This window comes from Lytechinus variegatus, chromosome 18, assembly GCF_018143015.1.
Source record: "Lytechinus variegatus isolate NC3 chromosome 18, Lvar_3.0, whole genome shotgun sequence".
NCBI classification, from domain to species: Eukaryota; Metazoa; Echinodermata; class Echinoidea; order Temnopleuroida; family Toxopneustidae; genus Lytechinus; species Lytechinus variegatus.
In genome coordinates, this window is record NC_054757.1 from 18,203,974 (window position 1) to 18,226,949 (window position 22,976).

General features: G+C 37.6%; 1 protein-coding gene across 2 annotated transcripts; it reads right to left on the reverse strand.

The window, feature by feature from the left end:
* Window positions 1–1,950: 1,950 nt before the first annotated feature.
* LOC121432016 (steroid 17-alpha-hydroxylase/17,20 lyase-like) lies at window positions 1,951–12,721 on the reverse strand. 2 transcript variants are annotated; one of them, XM_041629828.1, is made up of 10 exons: window positions 12,405–12,721; window positions 11,261–11,449; window positions 10,247–10,420; window positions 8,831–8,924; window positions 7,125–7,286; window positions 5,926–6,134; window positions 5,215–5,340; window positions 4,709–4,948; window positions 4,120–4,218; window positions 1,951–3,577 (listed from the first exon to the last, which is right to left on the reverse strand). In XM_041629828.1, the coding sequence occupies exons 2-10, from the start codon at window positions 11,415–11,417 to the stop codon at window positions 3,321–3,323; spliced, it is 1,518 nt and encodes a 505-aa protein (XP_041485762.1). In that variant the 5' UTR covers window positions 11,418–11,449; window positions 12,405–12,721; the 3' UTR covers window positions 1,951–3,320. The 2 variants fall into 2 exon arrangements, with proteins under 2 accessions (XP_041485762.1, XP_041485761.1); XM_041629827.1 differs by lacking the exon at window positions 12,405–12,721 and adding an exon at window positions 12,184–12,396.
* Between the last annotated feature and the right edge of the window lie 10,255 nt (window positions 12,722–22,976).

Consider the following 22,976-nt stretch of genomic DNA (forward strand, 5'->3'; position numbering starts at 1 on the left):
CAAACAATATACTGTATATAATATATTTAAGATATTGGATAATCTTCTTATTAAAACCTTTGGGCCTTTGGAAGTCTTTATTGTGTCACTTTCTTCTGATAATTCATTCCAATCTAAAAATTTTAACGCAGGATCCTTTAGAGACATAATATGACGCTTGTCACCCGAATTGCATTTATCCATGTGGGTAAGTGTCATTGCATTGATGTGTAACAAAATGGCAATATTATTAAGAGAGGGCGCTTATCAGGAAAATGACCGAATTAAAAAAAAATCTAAAAGAATCAACAAATTGAAAGCACGACCGTCAATGCACTTTCGTAAGATAGGACTATGAGGATTATAACAGAGTATAAATCATACTTATTTAATATACATTTATATATATAGTATAACATATTTATCTAATAGTTTTATATAGACCTTATCATCCTCACTGGTATCATCATTATCATCACCACCAACACCACCACCACCACCATCATCAGTATCATCACTAGGCCTATCATAGTAATATCATCATCACAATCATCACCATCACCACCACATCGCCACCACATCCACCACCACCACTATCATCCCCATCATCATCGTCATCTTCCTCCTCCTCCTCAACATCATTACGATCATCGCCATTATTCACAACACTGTCATCTTTATGGTCTTCCTAATCATATTGAGCATTATATAACAAATCAAATCATCACTATTATCTTCATCACTTTTATGATCACTATAAAGGCCAACACCATACATGATCATAATCATTATCCATGTGGGCGCGACGTCATCGTCCCCCCATCAGAACTAACGTTATGGGCCCGTATTCTGAAGTTAGGTTTAACTTAGACCATGATGGTCTAACTCTGTGCTAAAATTATGGGAAGCCAAAAGTGTCAACATTTTTATTAAATGGGTGGTCCAGGCTGAAAATATTTATGTCTGAATACACAGAGTAGAATTCACTGAGCAAAACGCTGAAAATTTCATCAAAATCGGATAACAAATAATAAAGTTATTGAAGTTTAAAGTTTAGCAATATTTTGTGAAAACAGTCGTTATGAATATTCATTAGGCGAGCTGATGATGTCACATCTCCACTTTCCGTTTTCTTATGTTATTACATAAAATCACATTTTTTTCATTATTTCATACTTGTGTGAATAATATGTCTCCCTTACAATGAAATAAGTTGCAGCGATAAATATCTAATGCACTAAATCAGTTGTCAATCCAATTTTTCTAGTTCTTGGAGGAAAAATTTTGAATAAACCTAATTTCATATAATAAAATACAAAAGAACAAGTGGAGATGTGACATCATCAGCCCACCTAATGAATATTCATGACGACTGTTTTTACAAAATATTACTAAATTTCAAAATTCAATAACTTTGCTATTTGTTGTCCGATTTTGACGAAATTTTCAGCGTTTTGCTCAGTGATTTCTACTCTATTTATTAAGCTATACATGCTTTCAGCCTGGACCACCCCTTTAAGTTGTATGTTCTTATGTTTACTGTGCTCTTTCCCGATTCATAGATGGTGAAGACAATCATCTATTTATACTTCCTAGACAATTCAAAGAGAACAAATGAGCTGGAATATGATATTGCTACTGTTAGTGATTTATGTAACAATTGGCTATCCATACTCAAACCACACCTTTAAACCTGAGTTTAAGTTAAACCCGACTTTAGAATACGGGCCACCATGTTTATTACTAAAAATTTGTTTTCGATTAGTTACCTTATCACCATCGTCATCGTACGTATTCATCGTCATTGGAATCGACATCTTAATCGCCAACACTACCACTATCATTCTAATCGTCATCATGTTCATCATCATCAAGTAAAAAAAAATACGTAAAATCTTTCAGAATGGAAACCAAATTGAATGAAGTAAATAATTACACAAATAAAATAGACAGAATAGCCTTTTAACCGCGTCTGTTCTACTCACTCTAATTTATACATATTTTTAAAAATAAAATATAACACGTAAATTACATCATGTACATCGTGCACTCTTCCCATCAGTACGATCAGACAAGTAATATCGCATATTTGCTTTTTGACGCATATAGACGATTAAAGAGTCAATAGCCACTGATAGCATGATTATTGTGTATGTTTTTCAGGATATAATCGTTATTAGACAGCTATTGGGAGATTACAGTCAAGGGGTAAAACAGAGACATTTATTTCTTGATCATATCAACATCTGTCACTGATTTCGAATATTTAAATGTTCATTTTAACCCCCCCCCCCCTTCCACTCACTATTTCTATTTAATGACTCTCTCTCTCTCTCTCTATGCTGCAGTTCCACTAAAGAAACTGACTCCAAACCGACCGATGGTGTATGCCATTAGAAATAAGGTAATAACCTCTGTCGTTTTCGTCGATGTAGATTTAGTATCCTCCGTCTCCCCCTCTCCATTTCTTTCTTTCTTTCTTTTGTTTTCTTTCTTTCTTTCTTTCTTTCTCTCTCTCTCTCTGTGTCTTTCTATCTCTGTACCTTTTCCTATCTACGATACATACTATCTTTCTCAGTATTTCTAAATTTCACTCATTCTTTCCTCATTATCATTTAAACCTTCTCCTATTTCGGGGGACCTGTCCTCTGCACATTTCTGGTAAAGACTGGGCCTTTTGAGTCGGATTCCCTCGATTACTAAATATCTACCATCAACTCTTTTGGTGATCGGGAAATGGGGCAATCAATCAGAATCTTTTGCTGGTTTTATTCATATTTAGTACTCCAAGATCTTAGTTGTCAACGGCACTGTTCTGGTTGATTCACAGAGAGCTATACAGAGTTTGCTTTTAGATTCATGTTTCCGGTTTCACTGTCTCGGTCATTACAAACGGTACAGCTCTCAAAAATTTGTTGTAAACTCTAACCTCTAACTCTACCTCTACTTTTCCTTATATAGGGTTGGGAAAGAAGGGTCCGAAGGCGGGGATGGTCAGATAAAAGTTTCGCATTTTCCAGATCATGATGAGTTCGTAATTCTCAAGATTCACCCGACGGCACCGCGTTCTCAGTAATTCGCGGCAGACTTTTAGAGTGATGTCCACGAACCTGTAAAGGACACTTCGCAGGATGTACAATCTCACCTCAACCTGATCAAGGCGGATGGTAGGGTGGCCCGTTGACAGTTCCATGCTTCTCTATCCATGTGTACATAAGCTAGCTTATTCTCCAGGTTCCTTCTAAAGGTACTTCTGAGAGCAACAATTCTCCAGGATGTACACCCTCTTCCCTTTACCGTTACCTCAACCCTTTCTTTGGAAGGATGGTAAGTTGACAGTTTCAGCTTCTCCTCTCCATGATGAGTTCGTAGTTCTCCAGGTTCCTCCCGACGGCACTGTTCTCAATGATCCGCAGCAAGCTTTTGGAGTCCTGACCGGGAACCTTCTTAAAGCTGTAGTTCTGCAGCAGCCAGGTGAAGATGACGATGAGATCTGTCTTGGCAGCGACTTCCCCAAGACAGCTACGGCGTCCGGCTCCGAACGGGAGAAAACTCGGTGTGTGCTTCCGGAGAGCGCCATCGTCCTCAAGGAAGTGTTCTTTGAAAAGCGGAAGAGAAGAAGTAAATAGACGTTACGAGTATGGATAGATGTCCACCTCTGGACAGTTGGCCAGTTCGGATTTTCTTCGAATCATTGTATGATCATGGGAAGCGTAATAAAACCCGACATTTTATGAATACAACAGCCCTTATTTGCAAAATGATGAAAATAGTCGATCAGAACTTTTATCTATATTCATAAAAGGGGGTCGCTTACACGACAGGGGTCAGGTGATGCGATGAAACGGTCAAAACGTCACATACTTGTCATTTGATTTTATAGAGCGTCGCGTTAATGGACCCATCTTTAACGGATATAAAAACTGGTCGTATCAATATAACGCCAATATTTTCAAACTCCGCACATTTCAAGCCTCCTCACGCCACAGAAGACTAGAAGCCGACTCAACCCCTCAACATTTCCTTTACGGATTTCTTCCTCGACTTTTTACAACTATATTTTTTGAGTCTCGGAAATCTTGTGATATAAAATTTGTAACGTCCGAATACGCGATTTCGGGGGAGGGGAGGCTTGCTTACCAGGTTTAAACTCATTTGGACTCTCCCAAGCCTTAGGATCAAAGTGCATTGAAAAAGTGTTTAACATCACAACGGCTCCCTTGGGGATTCGGTATCCACCTATGAATTTTAGAAAGAGAGGGAGAAAAAAAATGGCAATTTGAGCATCTTAACTAGATGAGAAAACAAAAAGAAAATTCACGTAATTACTGTATGAGTCATATTATACAAACATTAACATTTGTCCTACGGCAGCTTTTCACCCGAAAGAGAAGTTGTTGAAGCTTGACCGAGAACAAGAATAAACAATAGGTACTAATATATATGCATAACAATATGCATTTAATGGGTGTCGATTTTCATTTGGTAGGGTGAATAAATATAGTGTTTATGAGATATTCCAAACGAGGGAGCAAACCAAGCGGGAAAGTGGGCCGAGCAGAGAACTGAAGTGCCATGAGGTGACATAGAGGCACAGAGCGTGGGGCATTGCGTTTTAACTTCTTGAACGAAGTCAAAGAAAGAAATGATCCAATTTTTTATTCAAAAAAAAAAAGATCACTGGCATTCTCCATAAGCAACTTTTAAAAGGAATGGGATTTCCACTTACGAAAGTTGACATCACATGTTGTGGCGTGCGGCACCGCTATCGGCAAAATGGAGCTATACCGCATTACCTCATACAGCGTTGACACTGTGTACGGGAGGCTTCCCCGGTCGTCGACGACGGGTAGACGTGTGCGTCCGATGGCGTTGTCGATTTCGGCTTGAACTCTGGACTGGACGTCCCGGTGTTCGACCATGAAAGCCAACGCCCAGTAGAGCGTCTCAGTAGTGGTTTGGATCCCAGCTGTCGAGAAAATTATTTAGAGAAACATGAATCATAACGCCACTGAGTTGTGGTAAAGACATGGAACGGAGTCCGAACTCGTTGACAAAATAAGCAAGACATTTCAGCCAGACATTGAGTCTTTGGTCAAGCAAAATCATAAAGTACTGTCCCACATGTGCTAATCTGTGTTTGTAATCCTCATTGTGGTCATTATCAACATAAACATTTGCTTGCCACGTGTTTATTTGAAAATGAAATCATGCCGGGCATGGAGAAGTTCTCACCGGCAAACATGTTGCTGACCGTCAGGACAAGATGGGTGTCGGTCAGTTTCTCCGATTCTCCGTTTTCTGCATTGGTAGCCTCCTTCTGGGCGAGAAGGAGCATGTCGAAGAAATCTCGAGCATTATCTGAAAGAAAAATCGCAAAAAGGTAGAAGTAAGCGAATGAGAGTTACCTTTATGGATTAGAATTATAAAGCTTCTGTTATTGTTCACTCCTTAGAAAAAAAATCAAGGGGATTTTCATGAAGACAAATCGGTGGAGAATAATTTCAAGAGAGGTGCACCTCAAGCCTACAATGCGTTGATGACATGTTCAAGGACAAAGAAACAAAATCGGACAGTTTTAAAACGACAAGGCGATAGACAATAGGTGCAGGTAGGTACCCATTTACTCAGTATACCCAATTCTTGCGCGTCCGGACAGGTTGTGTGTCCGAACAATCGAATTTAAACAGCCAATTGGAAAAGCTACCATGCAAAGCCTCATGATCAATTTTAGTACAGAACTTTAGGCAATATTAAAGAGAACGAAACTGAAGAAGATTGCAAATATTGAATTAATATTTTTTGGGTAATCCAAAGACAAAAAAGAAGGCTTCAAAATTTGTAAGTGTCCGGACCCCCCCCCCCCCATCCTACTAAACTTGGATGGGGAGCGGCAACAGTAAATAAACATAATACGATGTACATCCATGATTTAGAGCGGAGTACCTGGATCAAAACTTTTCTTGTGACTCTCCAGCTCCTCCCAGACGAACCGATGGAGCTCATCTCGCATCCTGTGGACCATCTTCACCCCCGGTGTCGGAAGGTACTGCGCCCAGCCGAAGAAATCGGCCGCCACGCCCAAGCCGAACTCTTGGTTCAACTTCTCGTTGTTTTCTTTCCAGGCGATCAGGTTCTTGTCAAGAAAGTCGTAACTACATGCGTAAAAAAACGAGAGGATGTCAAGAAAATGCACTTGTAAAGATGCAAGAAAAAAAACTGATGAAAAAAATTTGGTGAAGGTTTGAGGAATTTAAAATCCATCAAAGATAAGAAAGTTATTAGAACTTTGAATTTTAGATTTGTGACGTCACGTACTAGTTGTCAACTCATTCACCAATTGAAAATCCGTCTTATCCTAGCTGTTTCAAAAAGTTGTCAAAACTTAATCGAATCGTGGAATGAAAAAAAATATATAGGAACATGCAATGTCATGAATTTATGCATTAATTGAAGAATTGTTATGAAGCCCAGCACTCCGTCAATTTTATTTTAGACTGAAGTGAAGCCTAGGTTTATCAGAATATCACTCATTGTCGACATGTGTAAAGAAGAAATCTTACGGAATCCGTAGTAGTTAAGATCCCGAACAATGGAACATCTGCTTCGCAAACCCTTCACTTGAGTTAAGGGGTCTGAATACACAGCCTACAATGACTTACGTACTGGACACAACAATTTTTATATGTACTAGTCTTTGCGTCAAGACCGAATTGTTGATCATAGTTTCAATCAGGGTCTGTGCCTGCAGACTAACCTATAACGAGGGTACCCCCAACCTACGACAGTTCTTGATCACGAAACCATTTCGGATGGTTACGCCATGGAGCTATAGCTCTATGGTTACGCTTTCCCTAAGCACATTTTCAACATGATGTTTAAGAGAAAGGTTGAGTCTCTACTGGCATGACTTTTTAGGATCCCGAACTATAGAACCCCCCCCCCCCCCCCCGAGAGTTCTTGATCACAAAACGATTTCGGATGGTCCTTACTCTTTACTGAAACACATTGTCGACATGAAGTCTATTAAGAAGAAAGTCCAAGGGGTCAGTATTGGTTTAGGATCCCGAACTATATGGAGGGGGCGCCCATCCCTCCTTTTAAGAGATCGCGATTATTATAAACTAATTTCTGATGGTTCTTACTCTTTCCCGAAGCACATTGTCGACATGACGTTGTAAAGGAGTAGAGTTATGACGAGTTTAGGGTCCAGGGGTTCCTCTTCATCCATCTTGGCGAGATAACCTTTCATCTTGAGAATGGAACCGTGTAGAAGTTCCTCCAGGCGCTTACCGGAAGCGTAATGTCTGAGAAAAAAATTTGAAGGAGTCACAAAGGTCGAGTATAATATTTCAAACATTGAGATAGATCCCACTGATATAAAAGCTTTGTAGCAACTTGCTCGACTAGCAGAATGTCTGAGATCGTCTGAGACCATCATGACGAAGCCCACGTTTTGTTATAACTAAACCATCATAATTATTATCACTGTTGACTTTTCGTTGTCTATTATCATTATTTTTTAATTTTAATTAATGTTATTATTAGTAGTATTATTATCATCATCTTCTTCATCACATGCGTCTTCCTCTTCTTCTTCTACTGCTGCCGCTACTACTACTACTACTACTACTACTACTACTACTACTACTACTACTACTACTACTACTACTACTACTACTACTATTTGTAATACTAATTTGATAATGAATATTCATACCATTTTATAAAAGAAGAGGATATAAGTGGCTCAGGGATAATTGGGAGTGATAAACTGGCAGAAAGGAATCAAATCATATAAGTTCTTTCAAACAGTTGCGGATCCATCGTGTTTTCAACAACTTAATTAATAATGATTACAATTACTTCTTATTAAGCGCTTTTCAAAAGTTAAAAAGTGCTAAGATAAAAGAGACAAAACAAATACAATCGGTAAGAACTTAAAATAAAACTATACAAAATGAAACACTACTTGCAATACTATAGGCAATGTATTCAAATGTTTTGGGGGCAAGCACGGAAAATGACCTATCACCTATATTGCTTCGAATGTCCGTGGGATGTGAAAAGGGATATGTGATGATGACCGAGTGTTGTACATTGATTGGCGAACTGTTATATGAGGTCTGGCAGGCCTAGATATGGTGGTACTTTGATGTATATAATTTAAATTTTGTGTGTGTGTGTTTTTGCCTTTATTTAGAATTCAACACACCTAATATGGCAAAGGTATAAGTACATAGAAACCAGAATTGTACATTACCATGAGTGTTTTTTTTTTCAAATAAAAAATGTTTTAAATGTTAAATGAATGGTTATATTCTGCATGCAATCCAACAGTTTAAATAACAAATCATATAGGGCCTAAACACAAAAGACATATGTTTTGAAAGTTATTCAATTCTGGCTCCGTAACACAAAGATTGGCGATCAATCGCTATGTTGACCAATCAAGATCAATTTTACACGCGCATTAGGTTTATAATACTGACCATGGACCAATCAGTGCGGTTCTTTCATATTTGCAATTCATCGCAAACCTTTTTCCTCTCTTCATAATCCAATACATCATAACAAAGGATGTAAGTAGAAAGAAACTTAATATCTTCATTAATTGTACATTGTCATAAGTTCTATTTTTAAAAAGGAAATGACTGTTTTACATTAAATTATTGTTGCGGTTTTATGCATAGCGCCCCTATTGCTGAACGGGCACCCTAATAAAATATTATTGAAATAAAAAGAATAATCATACAATAATGTTCACTAAATAAATAAATAAACAAATGAATAAATGAATAAGAAAACACATACTTTTGAAAATGAAATAAAAGTTTAAATAGGGCCTTACCTGAGAGCCGAATGGGCAAATTTATGATGGAGCCTCCACGTGTCTGAGTAGGAGCTGAAGATGATGTCTTTAAACCCATAGGTGAACACTTTAACTGGATTGTTCGAAGAGTAATAAGAGAATTAGAAACACACTGCACATCAGCTCTTAAAACCGAAGTTTTACTACGGTCCCACAGGAAGAAAACAGAATATATGGAAAACGTTTTATGAACCGAGAGACCGGATAGAGCCTAGATTACCATGGCAACCGCGCGCTAGGAAAATACAAACCAAATGTGTTTCTTCTAGATGACAGAATACGATCACTTTCATCAAAACAAGATAATTTATATTCGCGGAAATAGAATATGACATGTGATGACACATTGCACCATGAGTGTATGATTGCGAATATAACAAGGTTAGATTAGAGAGGAATTTGATATTTTATTTTCAATGTGATTTTATTACATTACTTTCTTCTGCATTCATACATATGCAATTGTACTGTGGAAAATCATAATGATTGTCAATATAGTACTGTAAATTAAGAGGCTTTTTTATAGGAGGAAATTATAATTTGTTTAACAAATTTTCGGCATAACTCCTATTTATTTAAGATCAGTATGCTCGATCTGTAATGAAAATCATAAGATCAGTATGCTCGATCTGTATGAAAATTGTCCACGGCGAACGGCATTTGAATAGTAATGAGTCAGAAAGAAGAGGATCGAGGGTATTTGAATTCCAGTTCATCGTGGCTTAGCCGTGAACCAGAATAGCCTGGTGGTTGAGTCGCTGCCCGGAAAGCAGTAGATGGCAGGTTCGAATCCCACTGGTTCCAATTTTTTCTGACTTATGATTTTCATACAGATCGAGCATACTGATCTTATGATTTTCATTACAGATCGAGCATACTGATCTTAAATAAATAGGAGTAATGCCGAAAATTTGTTAAACAAAATATAGTACTGGTATAACAATTGTCATAATCATCATTAGCCTTTAGCCAAGGCACTACCCTGTTAAATTCTCTGAACACGATACAAACTCGATCGAAAACATATACAATAGTACGATGAGCAAGCGGCTCGGTCCTGCGATATCCACACAGCGTTAGTCTATTTTAAATCCCTGTTCGGCAGACAAAGCAGCGCGTGAGGACTTGCTCAAAGGCTACATCACTATCATCATCATCGTCATCGTCGTCGTCATCATCATCAACATCGTCACCATTATCATATCATTATCATCATCATATCATCATCATATCCTCATCATTATAATCATCACCATCATCATCATCATCATCACAAGTAGTAGTAGTAGTATAGTAGAGGGTCATATTTTATCCTATAAAAATCATCGTTATCACTCTATCGTCATCGTCACTGTGATCGTTATCGTGGTCGTCGTCACCATTTTATTTACTCACAGGAGAAGAAATCGGGCCTTCCGGCGAATTCGATGCCGTGTTTGATGAGGGCTTCTCTGATAGCGTCCCCGTGGTTGATGACCACGATCAACCTCTCACCGGCCTTGAACCCGAACACGTCACCGTATCGCTTGCTCCACCGCTCGAAAACCTCTTCGGGGCTAGCAGTCATCGCTGTCATTCCCGAGTTAGGGATTTAATCAAAATGATGGGGAAAAGTCGATTTTTTTAAAATGAATAAATAAGTCAATATAAGTTGATGAATAAACGAATAAGTAAATGAATAAATTAATAAATAACTAATTGAACGAATAAATGAATATATACACAAATAAACTTGAATACATGAATGAATGAATACATAAATAAATTTATCATCAACTGAGAAAAATGTGGTATCTTACTCTTCGCCGGCCCTTTTAAAGTATCCTGGAGGCACCACTGATTAAGATTGGGTGGTTTTCATTACTAATAAAATTTGAAAAATAATCTGCTAAAAAAACATATCAATTTTATTAGCAGACATATTATTAATCATGAATCAAATATAACAATGTTTGATATCTGATATGTTCGGTGGCGTTTTATCCTAAAACTTAAAGAGAGAAAAAAAATGCTAATAATGTTAAAGCATGCTCCGTATTGGACTATTAAATCAACAATTTACTTCAGAGGCGTCGATCCGGGAAAGGGGAGGAGGGGGGGGGGGGCGGGGGCTCGATCGCCCACCCTCCCAATGAAAATATATATATATAGGGGGAAATAGATTTGCCCCCTCCTAATAATAATTTTATATCATGCGATGTCTTTAAAAACAAATAAAAGTACTACTTAACATTCATGACATTCAAAATCGTCACTTTTACAGCGTGCTTGCGCACACAATTTTCGCGGAAAGCGCCGAAATTTTTGCTTTACCCCCCCCCCCCCTCGAATCGGGAACAGAAATATGGATGCCCCTGAGAACCTACATCGTTTTAATATTACTTGCATACATATGATATCAATACTTACATAACACGCTCCCCAAGAAGGGTAATCCGATAGGACCTGGCGGGAAACCTTGGGGTCGAGTCATGCTCCAGATGGCTAGCGACGCCAACAGAACGACGGCGCAGAACGTTAACGATGCGACGTTGCCGTATTCCAGAAAAGAGGCTAGCGTCGTCATCGCGTCGTGATGTTTTGCCGTTTGGTTTTATGCTAAGGAAACAACCATAGATGGAAAAAGGAATTTGTTTCAATAACTCAGTTTGGCTAATGAACTGTTGTGATTGTTGTGACTGTTGTTAGAAGTTTGTAGAAATTGTATAATTTGTTTACTTGCACCGTACACTCAGCAGTGACAAGCACAGGGTACGATAATACGCCAGTGGCGGACTGTACCAGACTGGAAGAGGAAGAAGAAGAAGACGAAGAAGAACATGAAGAAGAAGAAGATGATGATGAAGAAGAAGAAGAGGAGGAGGAAGAGGAAGAAGAATAAACAGTGATGGCAACATCAAGATTCAAGATATTGGTCGAATCCATCACACACGGAATCAGGTTTAATGTTTAAAGGTTTAAAGAAGCAGGATTTTCGGCATGTCGAGGGGAACACTTTCAACAAGGTCGACAACCCATAGCACGCATACTTTAAAAAAATAATATTTGAGACAAATTAAAGAGTGGTATACGAGACCAAATACCTATTCAGGGTTATCTACATCTAGGTCGAAAAAAAAAAATGAGATCACTTACATTCAGGAAGGTATAGCCTATTCTGAGATAGAATACAGGAAGATTACTTATTCGATGAGTGTCCTTTTGAAAGTTCATACGCGAGCAAGGTGTCCATCTCGTCATGGCAGTAATACCCGCCTCCCTTCCCGCGAATCCCTGCCCTATGATGAAGTATGAGGTTAAGGTTTAAGGATGATACTTAAGGATTTACTTACCAGTCCACTCTTCTATCTTGTGTTTCAAATAAGCCGCCAAACACGTCCAAAGGCAGAATTAAGCTAGCTGCTCACAGTTAATCGACCAAATATCATCAAATCAACCGCGAAATATGAAACCCTCAAATGCATTTACATCTCTGCTATACGCGTTTGTGAAACTTCCAAGTCCAACCATAGAGCTATTTGTTAATAGCTCCATGGTCCAACATAGTTCTTACCTCTCAGATGTGTATCCAGAAACTGTAACCGTGCGTGCATAGGCTGTATGCGTACAGAGTGGATATCTACACATACACAGTCTTGAAGAAAGCCGTGCCCGTGGTTATACAAATGGCGAACAGAAGGAAAAATAAACGTTTTGGTAGTAAGGTATCAGTCTGATATAAATGGGAAGTATTATATACCAAGAAAGGACTCTGACCCTGCTATTTCTGTACCCATTCAAAAGGCTCTCAAATTTCCATAAAGACGTCGTGTGGAGGCCTGCGGGTGTGCGCTGGCAGATTCTTTTTTCTCTGAGCAGCGGAGGAGGTTTAACAGCTTTATTCTTCCAACTTTTTGTTAACGCATCTTTTATAGCGGAGTTTTATTGTGAGGTCGGACAAAGATGTCACAGTATTCTTCTTTTCAAAGTAAACGAATTCGCAAGATATTTATTTCAACGAGCGTGCATTATCTGAAACCATCAGAAAAACACATTTCGATCGATGTTCATGAAATAAAAGAATAGAGCCTAGCTAGGCCTATTGGGCTATGAATAAAGACCAGGTCGGATCAATATATTTTTTTTTGGAAGAACGTTCTTTTCATATATTTTTTTCAGTTATTTATTTTTGTTCGAATTAAGAACATATATATTCATATAATAGGAGCGACAAATATGAACTATTTGTAAAATATGAAATACGACCCTTGCAGTGCCCCATGTCGATACGCCACTATAAGATGTCGGGTTATATGTCGGGTTATATATGTTTAGTATTTCATAACAATTAAATAGCCCAAAACATTCTATTTCCCTTTATTCTGAGAAAGCACTGCAACATTTTACGTAATTTCTTGATGTTTAATGTGTATTTAAATAGTGGCACGCTAAAGTTCATACTAGCTTCCTATTTTTCTTCTTTTGTATGTCAAAACTATATAGGAATATTATCCGAACAAATTAATATCAATACACTTTCTTTCAACGTACACACACACACATCCTCCCTCACACACATATACACACTTTTTTTTCATACTGTTTTATTCTGATTCCATGAACAAAAATATAACATTTCAATTTAACATTTCAAAACACATAAAATAATATTTTACATTTCATATTTTGACTTTTTTCACTAACTTAATACAAGCATAAATCATATATAACTTAAAGGAGAAACAATGAAATCAGTTATAAAAAAAAGGTTGAAACACCACTCCTCCCCCCCCCCCCCATCCCAAACAAAAAGTCTTCCCTTGCTCATTTGTGGAGGGCGATTTATACATGGAATACAAAGAAAGAACAAACAAAGGAGACCCAAATCCAAAACAAACCAATAAACAAATAGATATACTGACACTAGGATCCCCTTTAAAAAATACATATAATATGCCTAACACTTTTCCTTTCATGTATCAAATATTCAACAATGATTTAAAACTATATGAAATTACTTGGCTTGCACTCATCAAAAACAAAGCAAATCCAAAAAAAAATAGACGAGTAACCCCCCCCAAAAAAAAAAACATCCCAAAGAATCACCCATCCCAAAGGAAAACTTCATTTTCCCTCCCCCCCCAAATCACACATACACCCACCCTCACATACACACACACACCCTCACATACACCTACACAGTCACTTTCTCCCAAATCACACCTGGATATCGCCCTCAGTCCTGCCATTTCGGTACATTCTCTCCCATTTTAATAAATGCTTGTCTAACTTGTTCCTTTTAATAGCTATTGCTTTTTCTTCATTTCGATATTCTACGACTCTCATACTCTCTTCTTGAGTAGGAACTCTACCTTCTGACCTTGATCTAAAAATGATATATTTCATTAAAAAGATTACCGTGTTACAAAATTTCACTTCAAGATCGGATCCATTAATTCCCACATGTATATCTTTCCACTCTGCATTTTGAAGCTTTATCAAACTAAGTTTTTCAATGACTCAATCTCTCTCACTCACTTTACACACACACCCCACCCACCCTCACACACACGTACTCCTACTCTCTCTCTCTTTCATAGTTACCCCTAAGCACAGCCCAACGTACTAATAATATCTTATTTGAATCGAAATCTGAGAACTTGCTGATTTCTACTAAAAATTATTAATAGAAACTTTTGTTTAATACGTAAATATTGAGATATTTATTTTGGGGTATTCCGTCTTGATTTCTCTTTGTTGAAATGTCGAATAAGATGTTAAAAGTATTGCAACAATCGAAATCTAGAATAGATCACCAGTTGATTCCCGATCAAAACGAAATTTTATTCGTTCATTGCATTGACGCCCAATGGCGACAATGCATTGTTCTTGTTCCATATTCCTATTCCGTAATTGCATTGACGCCCAATGGCGACAATGCATTGTTCTTGTTCCATATTCCTATTCCGTAATCTTCTTCTTCTTCTTCTTCTTCTTCTTCCACCAAAATCCCATTTGTTTAACACATGGTTTTGTTAGCTCTACCCTGACTCCATCCCTGATCCAAATTCATCCAAATTTGGTAGACATGTTGTCCAGCATCCCTAGTTGTGCCTCTCGTCTTCCATTTTCCAAAATCACTCATGCATGACCATCCAGGCGCCATTTTGTCAATTTCAAGTCCATTTGCATACCATTCTTCATTCTTTCATATCTCAGTTATCCTGCATGCTACAGACTTCTAACAAATTGCTATAGATAGTCTAAGAGTTGCTCCATCATCTGCGACGCATAACTTGACCTTCAAAATGCCATCTTCATGCCTTAAATTCAAATCCGAAATAGCCTTCCTTCAAAAACTTCATATTTATTGAAATGTAATGTCTAAAAGTCGTAAAATGGCCGTAACTTTTGTGTCTTTATTCATTTTGCGCTCATTCTTTTAGAAATTGATCACGGTATCATAGCATACATGCTACTAGGTTTTCACGCATCATTGATCTTCTGTCATTGAAATAGCGCCCTCTAAAGTTTCAAAAACGCTTACCTTTGAATGCCCCTCATTGCGTCATGCATGGCCAAACCCGTACCCTTTCTTGGATTTAGGGTCTTCAAGATATGCCCTTTCATGCCATTTAAAAAAATATATACCTTACAACTGACGAAATATCTCAAAAATGCTCCTGAAAATCAGCAAAATACCCAAAAATGCACTTTACTGCCAGCACAACTTCAACTTGCTCTTATTTCCTTATTATTGAAGCTTATCCTTTTTAACTTGGCAGATATGAGTATTGATATATACTTAAACAGTTCGTTAATGTTTTGTAACAGAAACTAACAAATTGCTGACGGTAGCTTTAAATTATTGTGCAAAACCTTCATTTTTAATGTCTTTCTTTATATGGCATTTACTTCCGGTCTATTGCCTCCACACAAATAAAAGTGGTATCAATGTCACCGCATTGGAATACTCTTTCTAGTGATACCAAATATGACATAGGTTACAACAGAAAATTTCAAGATAAGTCAATCTGAACACATGGTATCCTGCTCACAATGCACACATTTTCAACAACCACATATGGGCCGCCAATATGGTCTAAAAAATTTTACTCGAGAATGTAACTTCCTATGGACAGCAAAAAGTGCTAATATCCAATTTGATTAACATGTAATATTTGTTAGTCCTCCCTGCCACCGTTCCTCATCAAAATTCATTCTAATTTGGTAGACATGTTATCCATAATTAGTGACCATAACTTTAGAAATAGCGCCCTCTATTGCAAAGTCTTAAAATAGTTGAATTGCCATAACTTCCTTTGAATTTATTTTTGTCTCATATTTTCAGGGTTTGCCAATTGTATCATTTCACATAATCTAACTGTGTTTTACGCATCAGTGACCATTCCTTTAAGAAATAGCGCCCTCTAATATTTTGAGAATGTATATCATCTACAGTTTTCTTTCTATCTCCTTCTGTTTCTTGCCCTCTATTAAATCAGAGGCGTCAATGCATGCACATCGTTCTGAAACGATTGCAGTTCTAGTCTTCTTCTTCTTCTTCTTCTTCTTCTTCTTCCACCAAAATCCCATTTGTTTAACACATGGTTTTGTTAGCTCTACCCTGACTCCGTCCCTCATCCAAATTCATCCAAATTTGGTAGACATGTTGTCCAGCATCCCTAGTTGTGCCTCTCGTCTTCCATTTTCCAAAATCACTCATGCATGACCATCCAGGCGCCATTTTGTCAATTTCAAGTCCATTTGCATACCATTCTTCATTCTTTCATATCTCAGTTATCCTGCATGCTACAGACTTCTAACAAATTGCTACAGATAGTCCAAGAGTTGCTCCATCATCTGCGACGTATAACTTGACCTTCAAAATGCCATCTTCATGCCTTAAATTCAAATCCGAAATAGCCTTCCTTCAAAAACTTCATATTTATTGAAATGTAATGTCTAAAAGTCGTAAAATGGCCGTAACTTTTGTGTTTTTATTCATTTTGCGCTCATTCTTTTAGAAATTGATCACGGTATCATAACATACATGCTACTAAGTTTTCACGCATCATTGATCTTCCGTCATTGAAATAGCGCCCTCTAAAGTTTCAAAAACGCTTACCTTTGAATGCCCCTCATTGCGTCATGCATGGCCAAACCCGTACCCTTTCTTGGATTTAGGGTCTTTAAGATATGCCCTTTCATGCCATTTAAAAAAATATATACCTTACAACTGACGAAATATCTCAAAAATGCTCCCGAAAATCAGCAAAATACCCAAAAATGCACTTTACTGCCAGCACAACTTCAACTTGCTCTTATTTCCTTATTATTGAAGCTTATTCTTTTTAACTTGGCAGATATGAGTATTGATATATACTTAAACAGTTCGTTAATGTTTTGTAACAGAAACTAACAAATTGCTGACGGTAGCTTAAAATTATTGTGCAAAACCTTCATTTTTAATGTCTTTCTTTATATGGCATTTACTTCCGGTCTATTGCTTCCACACAAATAAAAGTGGTATCAATGTCACCGCATTGGAATACTCTTTCCAGTGATACCAAATACGACATAGGTTACAACAGAAAATTTCAAGATAAGTCAATCTGAACACATGGTATACTGCTCACAATGCACACATTTTCAACAACCACGTATGGGCCGCCAATATGGTCTAAAAAATTTTACTCGAGAATGTAACTTCCTATGGACAGCAAAATGTGCTAATATCCAATTTGATTAACATGTAATATTTGTTAGTCCTCCCCTGCCACCGTTCCTCATCAAAATTCATTCTAATTTGGTAGACATGTTATCCATAATTAGTGACCATAACTTTAGAAATAGCGCCCTCTATTGCAAAGTCTTAAAATAGTTGAATTGCCGTAACTTCCTTTGAATTTATTTTTGTCTCATATTTTCAGGGTTTGCCAATTGTATCATTTCACATAATCTAACTGTGTTTTACGCATCAGTGACCATTCCTTTAAGAAATAGCGCCCTCTAATATTTTGAGAATGTATATCATCTACAGTTTTCTTTCTATCTCTTTTTGTTTCTTGCCCTCTATTAAATCAGAGGCGTCAATGCATGCACATCGTTCTGAAACGATTGCAGTTCTAGTTTTATACTCTTATCATTGCCTCGTATTTTCTCTTGCTCACTCTCCCGGCTCACTCTTCTTCTAATATCATCACTCTCATATCCTTAACAATTGTGAAATGATTTTTTTCCAAAGAAAATATATCTTCAGTTGTCTATAGCTCCCCCCCGGGGAGCTCCCCACCCCTCCTCGACAGCGGCTTTATCCCGGCGGGCGGGGAAATTGTTTTTGGCAAGGTCTGTTTAGCTCAGAAAAGGCACCGCCTCGACACTGCCGAGCTGGGGGAGGTTAGTTAAAACAAAGACCACCGTAAAATAAACGCAAAAGACAAATAAAAGATTTAAATTTCAAATTTTGGTCGTTTGTTTATTATATCTAAAATTTATGCTTACACTTCCTTGGTTTTCTCAATATGTGGTTTCCTCAAAACCCATTACCATGGTTTACTTTCTAGTTTTACCCAAAATACACTGTAAATTACTGAGCTCAACGTACATGCACATTCACACCATCACTCACACTATTAGTAAGGGAAAAGGTAAAGGGACAAGGAGGAAGAAAAGAGTTTTTTTAGTCCATGGGCCCTAAGTTTTTAATGTCCTTCATAGTATTATAGGATTAAATGTTTATAGTTCTAATTATATATAGGCCTTTTTATATGAAGAAACTACTTAGCTGATTTCTGGATTCTCTCTCTCGACGTTCCTCGCTACGACGTGACGGACGTTTCCTCCATCTCGATCTATCCACGGTCAGTTCACCAGCTCCTTTTCCACAGGTTTCCTTCAGGATCAATAAAGACAAACTTCATTCCTCTCTATCACTTGGAATACTTTTAAGTTGTTGCAGTTCGTAACTGAACTTATTAGTTAAGAAGATACGTCATGTCCAGTTGTTTGACCTTCAAGAACAAAATTGAAGGCTTTTAAACTGAGGATTTATTGCTTTGCCAAATCACAGTCTTTTAATTCGTTGCACGCACGGCATGCAGCGATGATCTTTGCGTTAAAAGCCGGGTATCCCGATAGGGTTTAATTCACACATAAAAGAGCATAATTTATCATGAAAAACACCATTTCATTTCATATCATCTACATCATGACTGTATTAGGGCATACACATTCATATAACATACAAATTAATTAGAACGGTGACAGGCCGATTTCGAGGAATTTACCAAAACTATCCACCCTCTTTAACATGCACTCAGCATATCGAAGACACAGACGACAAAATATTAAGAGTTTCTTTCTGTAGCAGGACAAACTTTGATTTGACTTTAATAACAGGTTCTTCGGGAGTCCATTGGGTTGCGAAGACGAAGAAAAGAAAAGGAGAAGAAGGAGAGGGGGTGGTAAATGCTATGTGGATAAAATGTACGCAAGTGCAAAAAGGAAAGGGAAAACGTGTGGTTTTATACTGCATTCACACTTAGCCAAGCTACCTAGCTAACACCTCTATTCAGATTCTTAATACTTGCTATTATTTTTCCATCCCATAATAATCTTTTGGTCACCTGGTCTAACTCCACTGTCACTGTTTTCGATGGACTTATTTCCATTGGTGAAAATATTTTAATTCAACTCTCAAATTTCTCATTTTAAATTCCAAAGTCATTCTTACCTCCTAATTGGTCATTTTGAGGGGCAGGACTTACTCCATTCAGCGTTGGTACAATGGACTCTCTCCCCTACTATCGAGAACCTACTGACAGCTTAAGCTCTATACGGAGTCAATATTAACTAGTGACAGACCGAGGCTGCCCTTATTCAAAATATCAATAAATATATAACTAAAAATTGACAAAAATAAATTCTCTGTCCAGGACAGTTCAATATTCTGGACCTATCACTCCGCTATCTCTCCATTTTCTCTGCCATTCATTCTCCACCACCATTTAAAACTGTGAAAAAAATATTTATTTGTCGTCCTATATCCCTTAGAATTACCCTCAAAGTGCCCCTTTTCTGGAATTCAGGTACATTTTGATGTGTTTACACTCTACATTAATCTTCACTATGCTACACATGTCTTCAATGTCTGGGACAAAACACTACAGCATCTTCAATTTCTGAGGCATTTAATTCAAGAGCTCGACATTTCTATGATACAGTTTATCCTACAGACGGTGGTCAATGCAAGGACATACATGTATGCAGTGCAGTATATACAATACATACAGTTCTATACTGTATATAGCCCCTATGGATAAATGACTTTTTTTTATTCAATAAGATATATTTCGCAAATACAGAGGAATAAGAGCAATATAGCTATATGAAATGTGGAATTCGTATCGTCCAATACCTAAGAACCACAAACGTAGGTAAAACAAATTGCCTAACCCCCAAAACATATGAATAGACACCAAAACCAGAGAAAAAAAAAATAAAGAAGTTGTGGCCAAAACTGTGATTTTTTTTTTGGGGGGGAGAAGGCGGTCATTTTGGATTTTGGCCCGGCACACTTTTTTTCTCGGACCCGAGACAAAAAATATTGTCATATCACGTTGAGATACATTACAAGGAATAAATAAAAACTGTGGCATATCAAAATGTAAAAAAAAGAAGAAGAAGTATTTTTGACCCATGACAGCCCACTCCTAATGAATACGAGTCAATCCACCAGCCCCGCCACTAAGGGACTCAGGAGTCCTTGGGGCCTGGGCTTGGTTACCCCACCAGCTAATAAGGCGTGCATAATTGTCAGGGTCTGGTGTTACAGGGGAGAGAAACCAAGTAGGACCTGTAACACCAAGTACTTGAAATGAATAAACCGTACGTTGCAATAAGTTGATTGGGGTTGGTTAAGAGTCTGTATAGAGCAAAAAGCGAAGACTAAGTAATATCATAATCATAACATTATTTTTGTATTTCCGGGATCTTGAACTGGAAGATCGGATCGATCCGGCCGGCTGGAAGCCGAATTAGCACCGGCCCGGCAGACAGACCTAAGTACACCTTCACCGATCATCGAGCTAGTTGGAAGAATACCGAAATTTCCATGACCATGAAGTCACGAGAAGAAAAAAATTAACGCCAACAAGCCCAACAACATGCCCAGCAATCAAGTTTTTATATAGGTATGTAAAGTTCTTTGAAAATGAATCAACATTTGTTGTGCAAATATGTCTTAGGTTTTGCCAAATTATACCAGCGCCAGGAAGTGCCGGTATCGGTACCTAATGAATCCCGGGAATACTGGCATGTCGGGGCCGGGGTACCGGTGTGTCCCACCCGCTACTTTGTGTGTATGGTAGTTGATCGTACGGAACACTTTTCATGAATTCAATCATATCAAATACATTAATCTCATAAGATTCACCGTACTTTCACCATAAATACAAAATTACCTTCAAAATATGAATATGTAAAAATTTTGCCGACTTCATTAATTTGTTTTAATGATATTAGCTTTCAATCGGACTCCTCTTCACTTGTTCATGGCACTGCTACCATCTGGCCTGTGGAGAATCTACAGGTAGGGCTATTATGGTATGCCAATGCTGTATTGAGCACACACTTTAAAAAATCATTAAAATATCACTTTTGTGACAAAAATTAATAATTTCCATACAGTTTTAATAAACTTGAATTTGGGGAATATTTTTTGTACGCCCTCTATTGGTGGAAAGTAATATAGCAAGAAAATTTTCATTTTTTTTTCTCTATTTTTAATTAAGAAAAAATGATATAAAGAATCAAATTTAAATAAGAGCCAAGCTGTATGAATTAACAGGTCTAATGAAAGCTGTCAGTGCAAAAAATCAAGCATTTGCCCTAAAGAAAAAGAGAAAATAAGCCAAACATAAGCCAACATTCAGCAACTAGAGGTCACAAGTTCAAGCTCTTCACAGGACGATCTCGGTTGGAACTAAGGAGCACATTTTTTAGTCAAAGAGTAATTTCTGACTGGAACAAACTGCCTACAGAAGTAGTGGAAGCAAAATCAGTGGAAATGTTTAAACATCTGTTGGATAAATTTTGGTGGGGGGAAAGATTTAAAACCTCCATTTCTCAACGCACGTAAAGTTCCACAAGTTTAAACTGTTTAGGCCGTCAATTACTAGAAGTAAAGATCGGAAAATCTACAGGAGAAGTCCTTCATTTCCGTACCTGATGTGATGTGATGTGATGAACCTTATTTTGCCACACATGGAGATATATAACTGAGAACAAGGTTATATATCATAACCTTGTTCATTGAATGAGTGCCCCTCTTGGCTCTTAGGCTTAGCAGGTGAAATATTAGTTTGGGTCACTTGAAGTTGAAAAAGGTACTCATTCAATGAACAAGGTTATGATATAACCTTGTTCTCTGTTACATCTCCATATGTGGCAAAGTAAGGGTGGAAATGTTTGGCTTATTCTCTTTTTTTGGCTCATCAGGCCTGAAGGGCCAAATGAACTCATGCCGTGGCTTGGCGTCTGTCGTCCATCCACAATTTCAAAATGCTACTTCTTCGCCATTTCAAGTCCGATTTCAAATCTGTTTGCTTTTATGATAGCACTAGGTGGGGGATTCAAAACTTTTACACAGAATTTTGAAATTCATTAAATATGCTAATTTCATTATGCGCATTTTTCAAAATTCACAAGAAATGCATTTGTTGACCGATTTTGAATTTTTTGCTTCCATCTGGTAGAGCTTCATGAGGTTCACCAAACTTCTACACAGAATTTTGAATTTTTGACCAGAACAATGTTTATGCTAATTTATGCAAAATTTATGCATATTTTAAAAAAATCACATAAAATGCTTTTTGTCTCACCTGCATAGCAGAGTGAGACTATAGGCGCCGCTTTTCCGACGGCGGCGGCGGCGTCAACATCAAATCTTAACCTGAGGTTAAGTTTTTGAAATGACATCATAACTTAGAAAGTATATGGACCTAGTTCATGAAACTTGGCCATAAGGTTAATCAAGTATTACTGAACATCCTATTAGAGTTTCATGTCACATGACCAAGGTCAAAGGTCATTTAGGGTCAATGAACTTAGACCATGTTGGAGGAATCAGCATTGAAATCTTAAC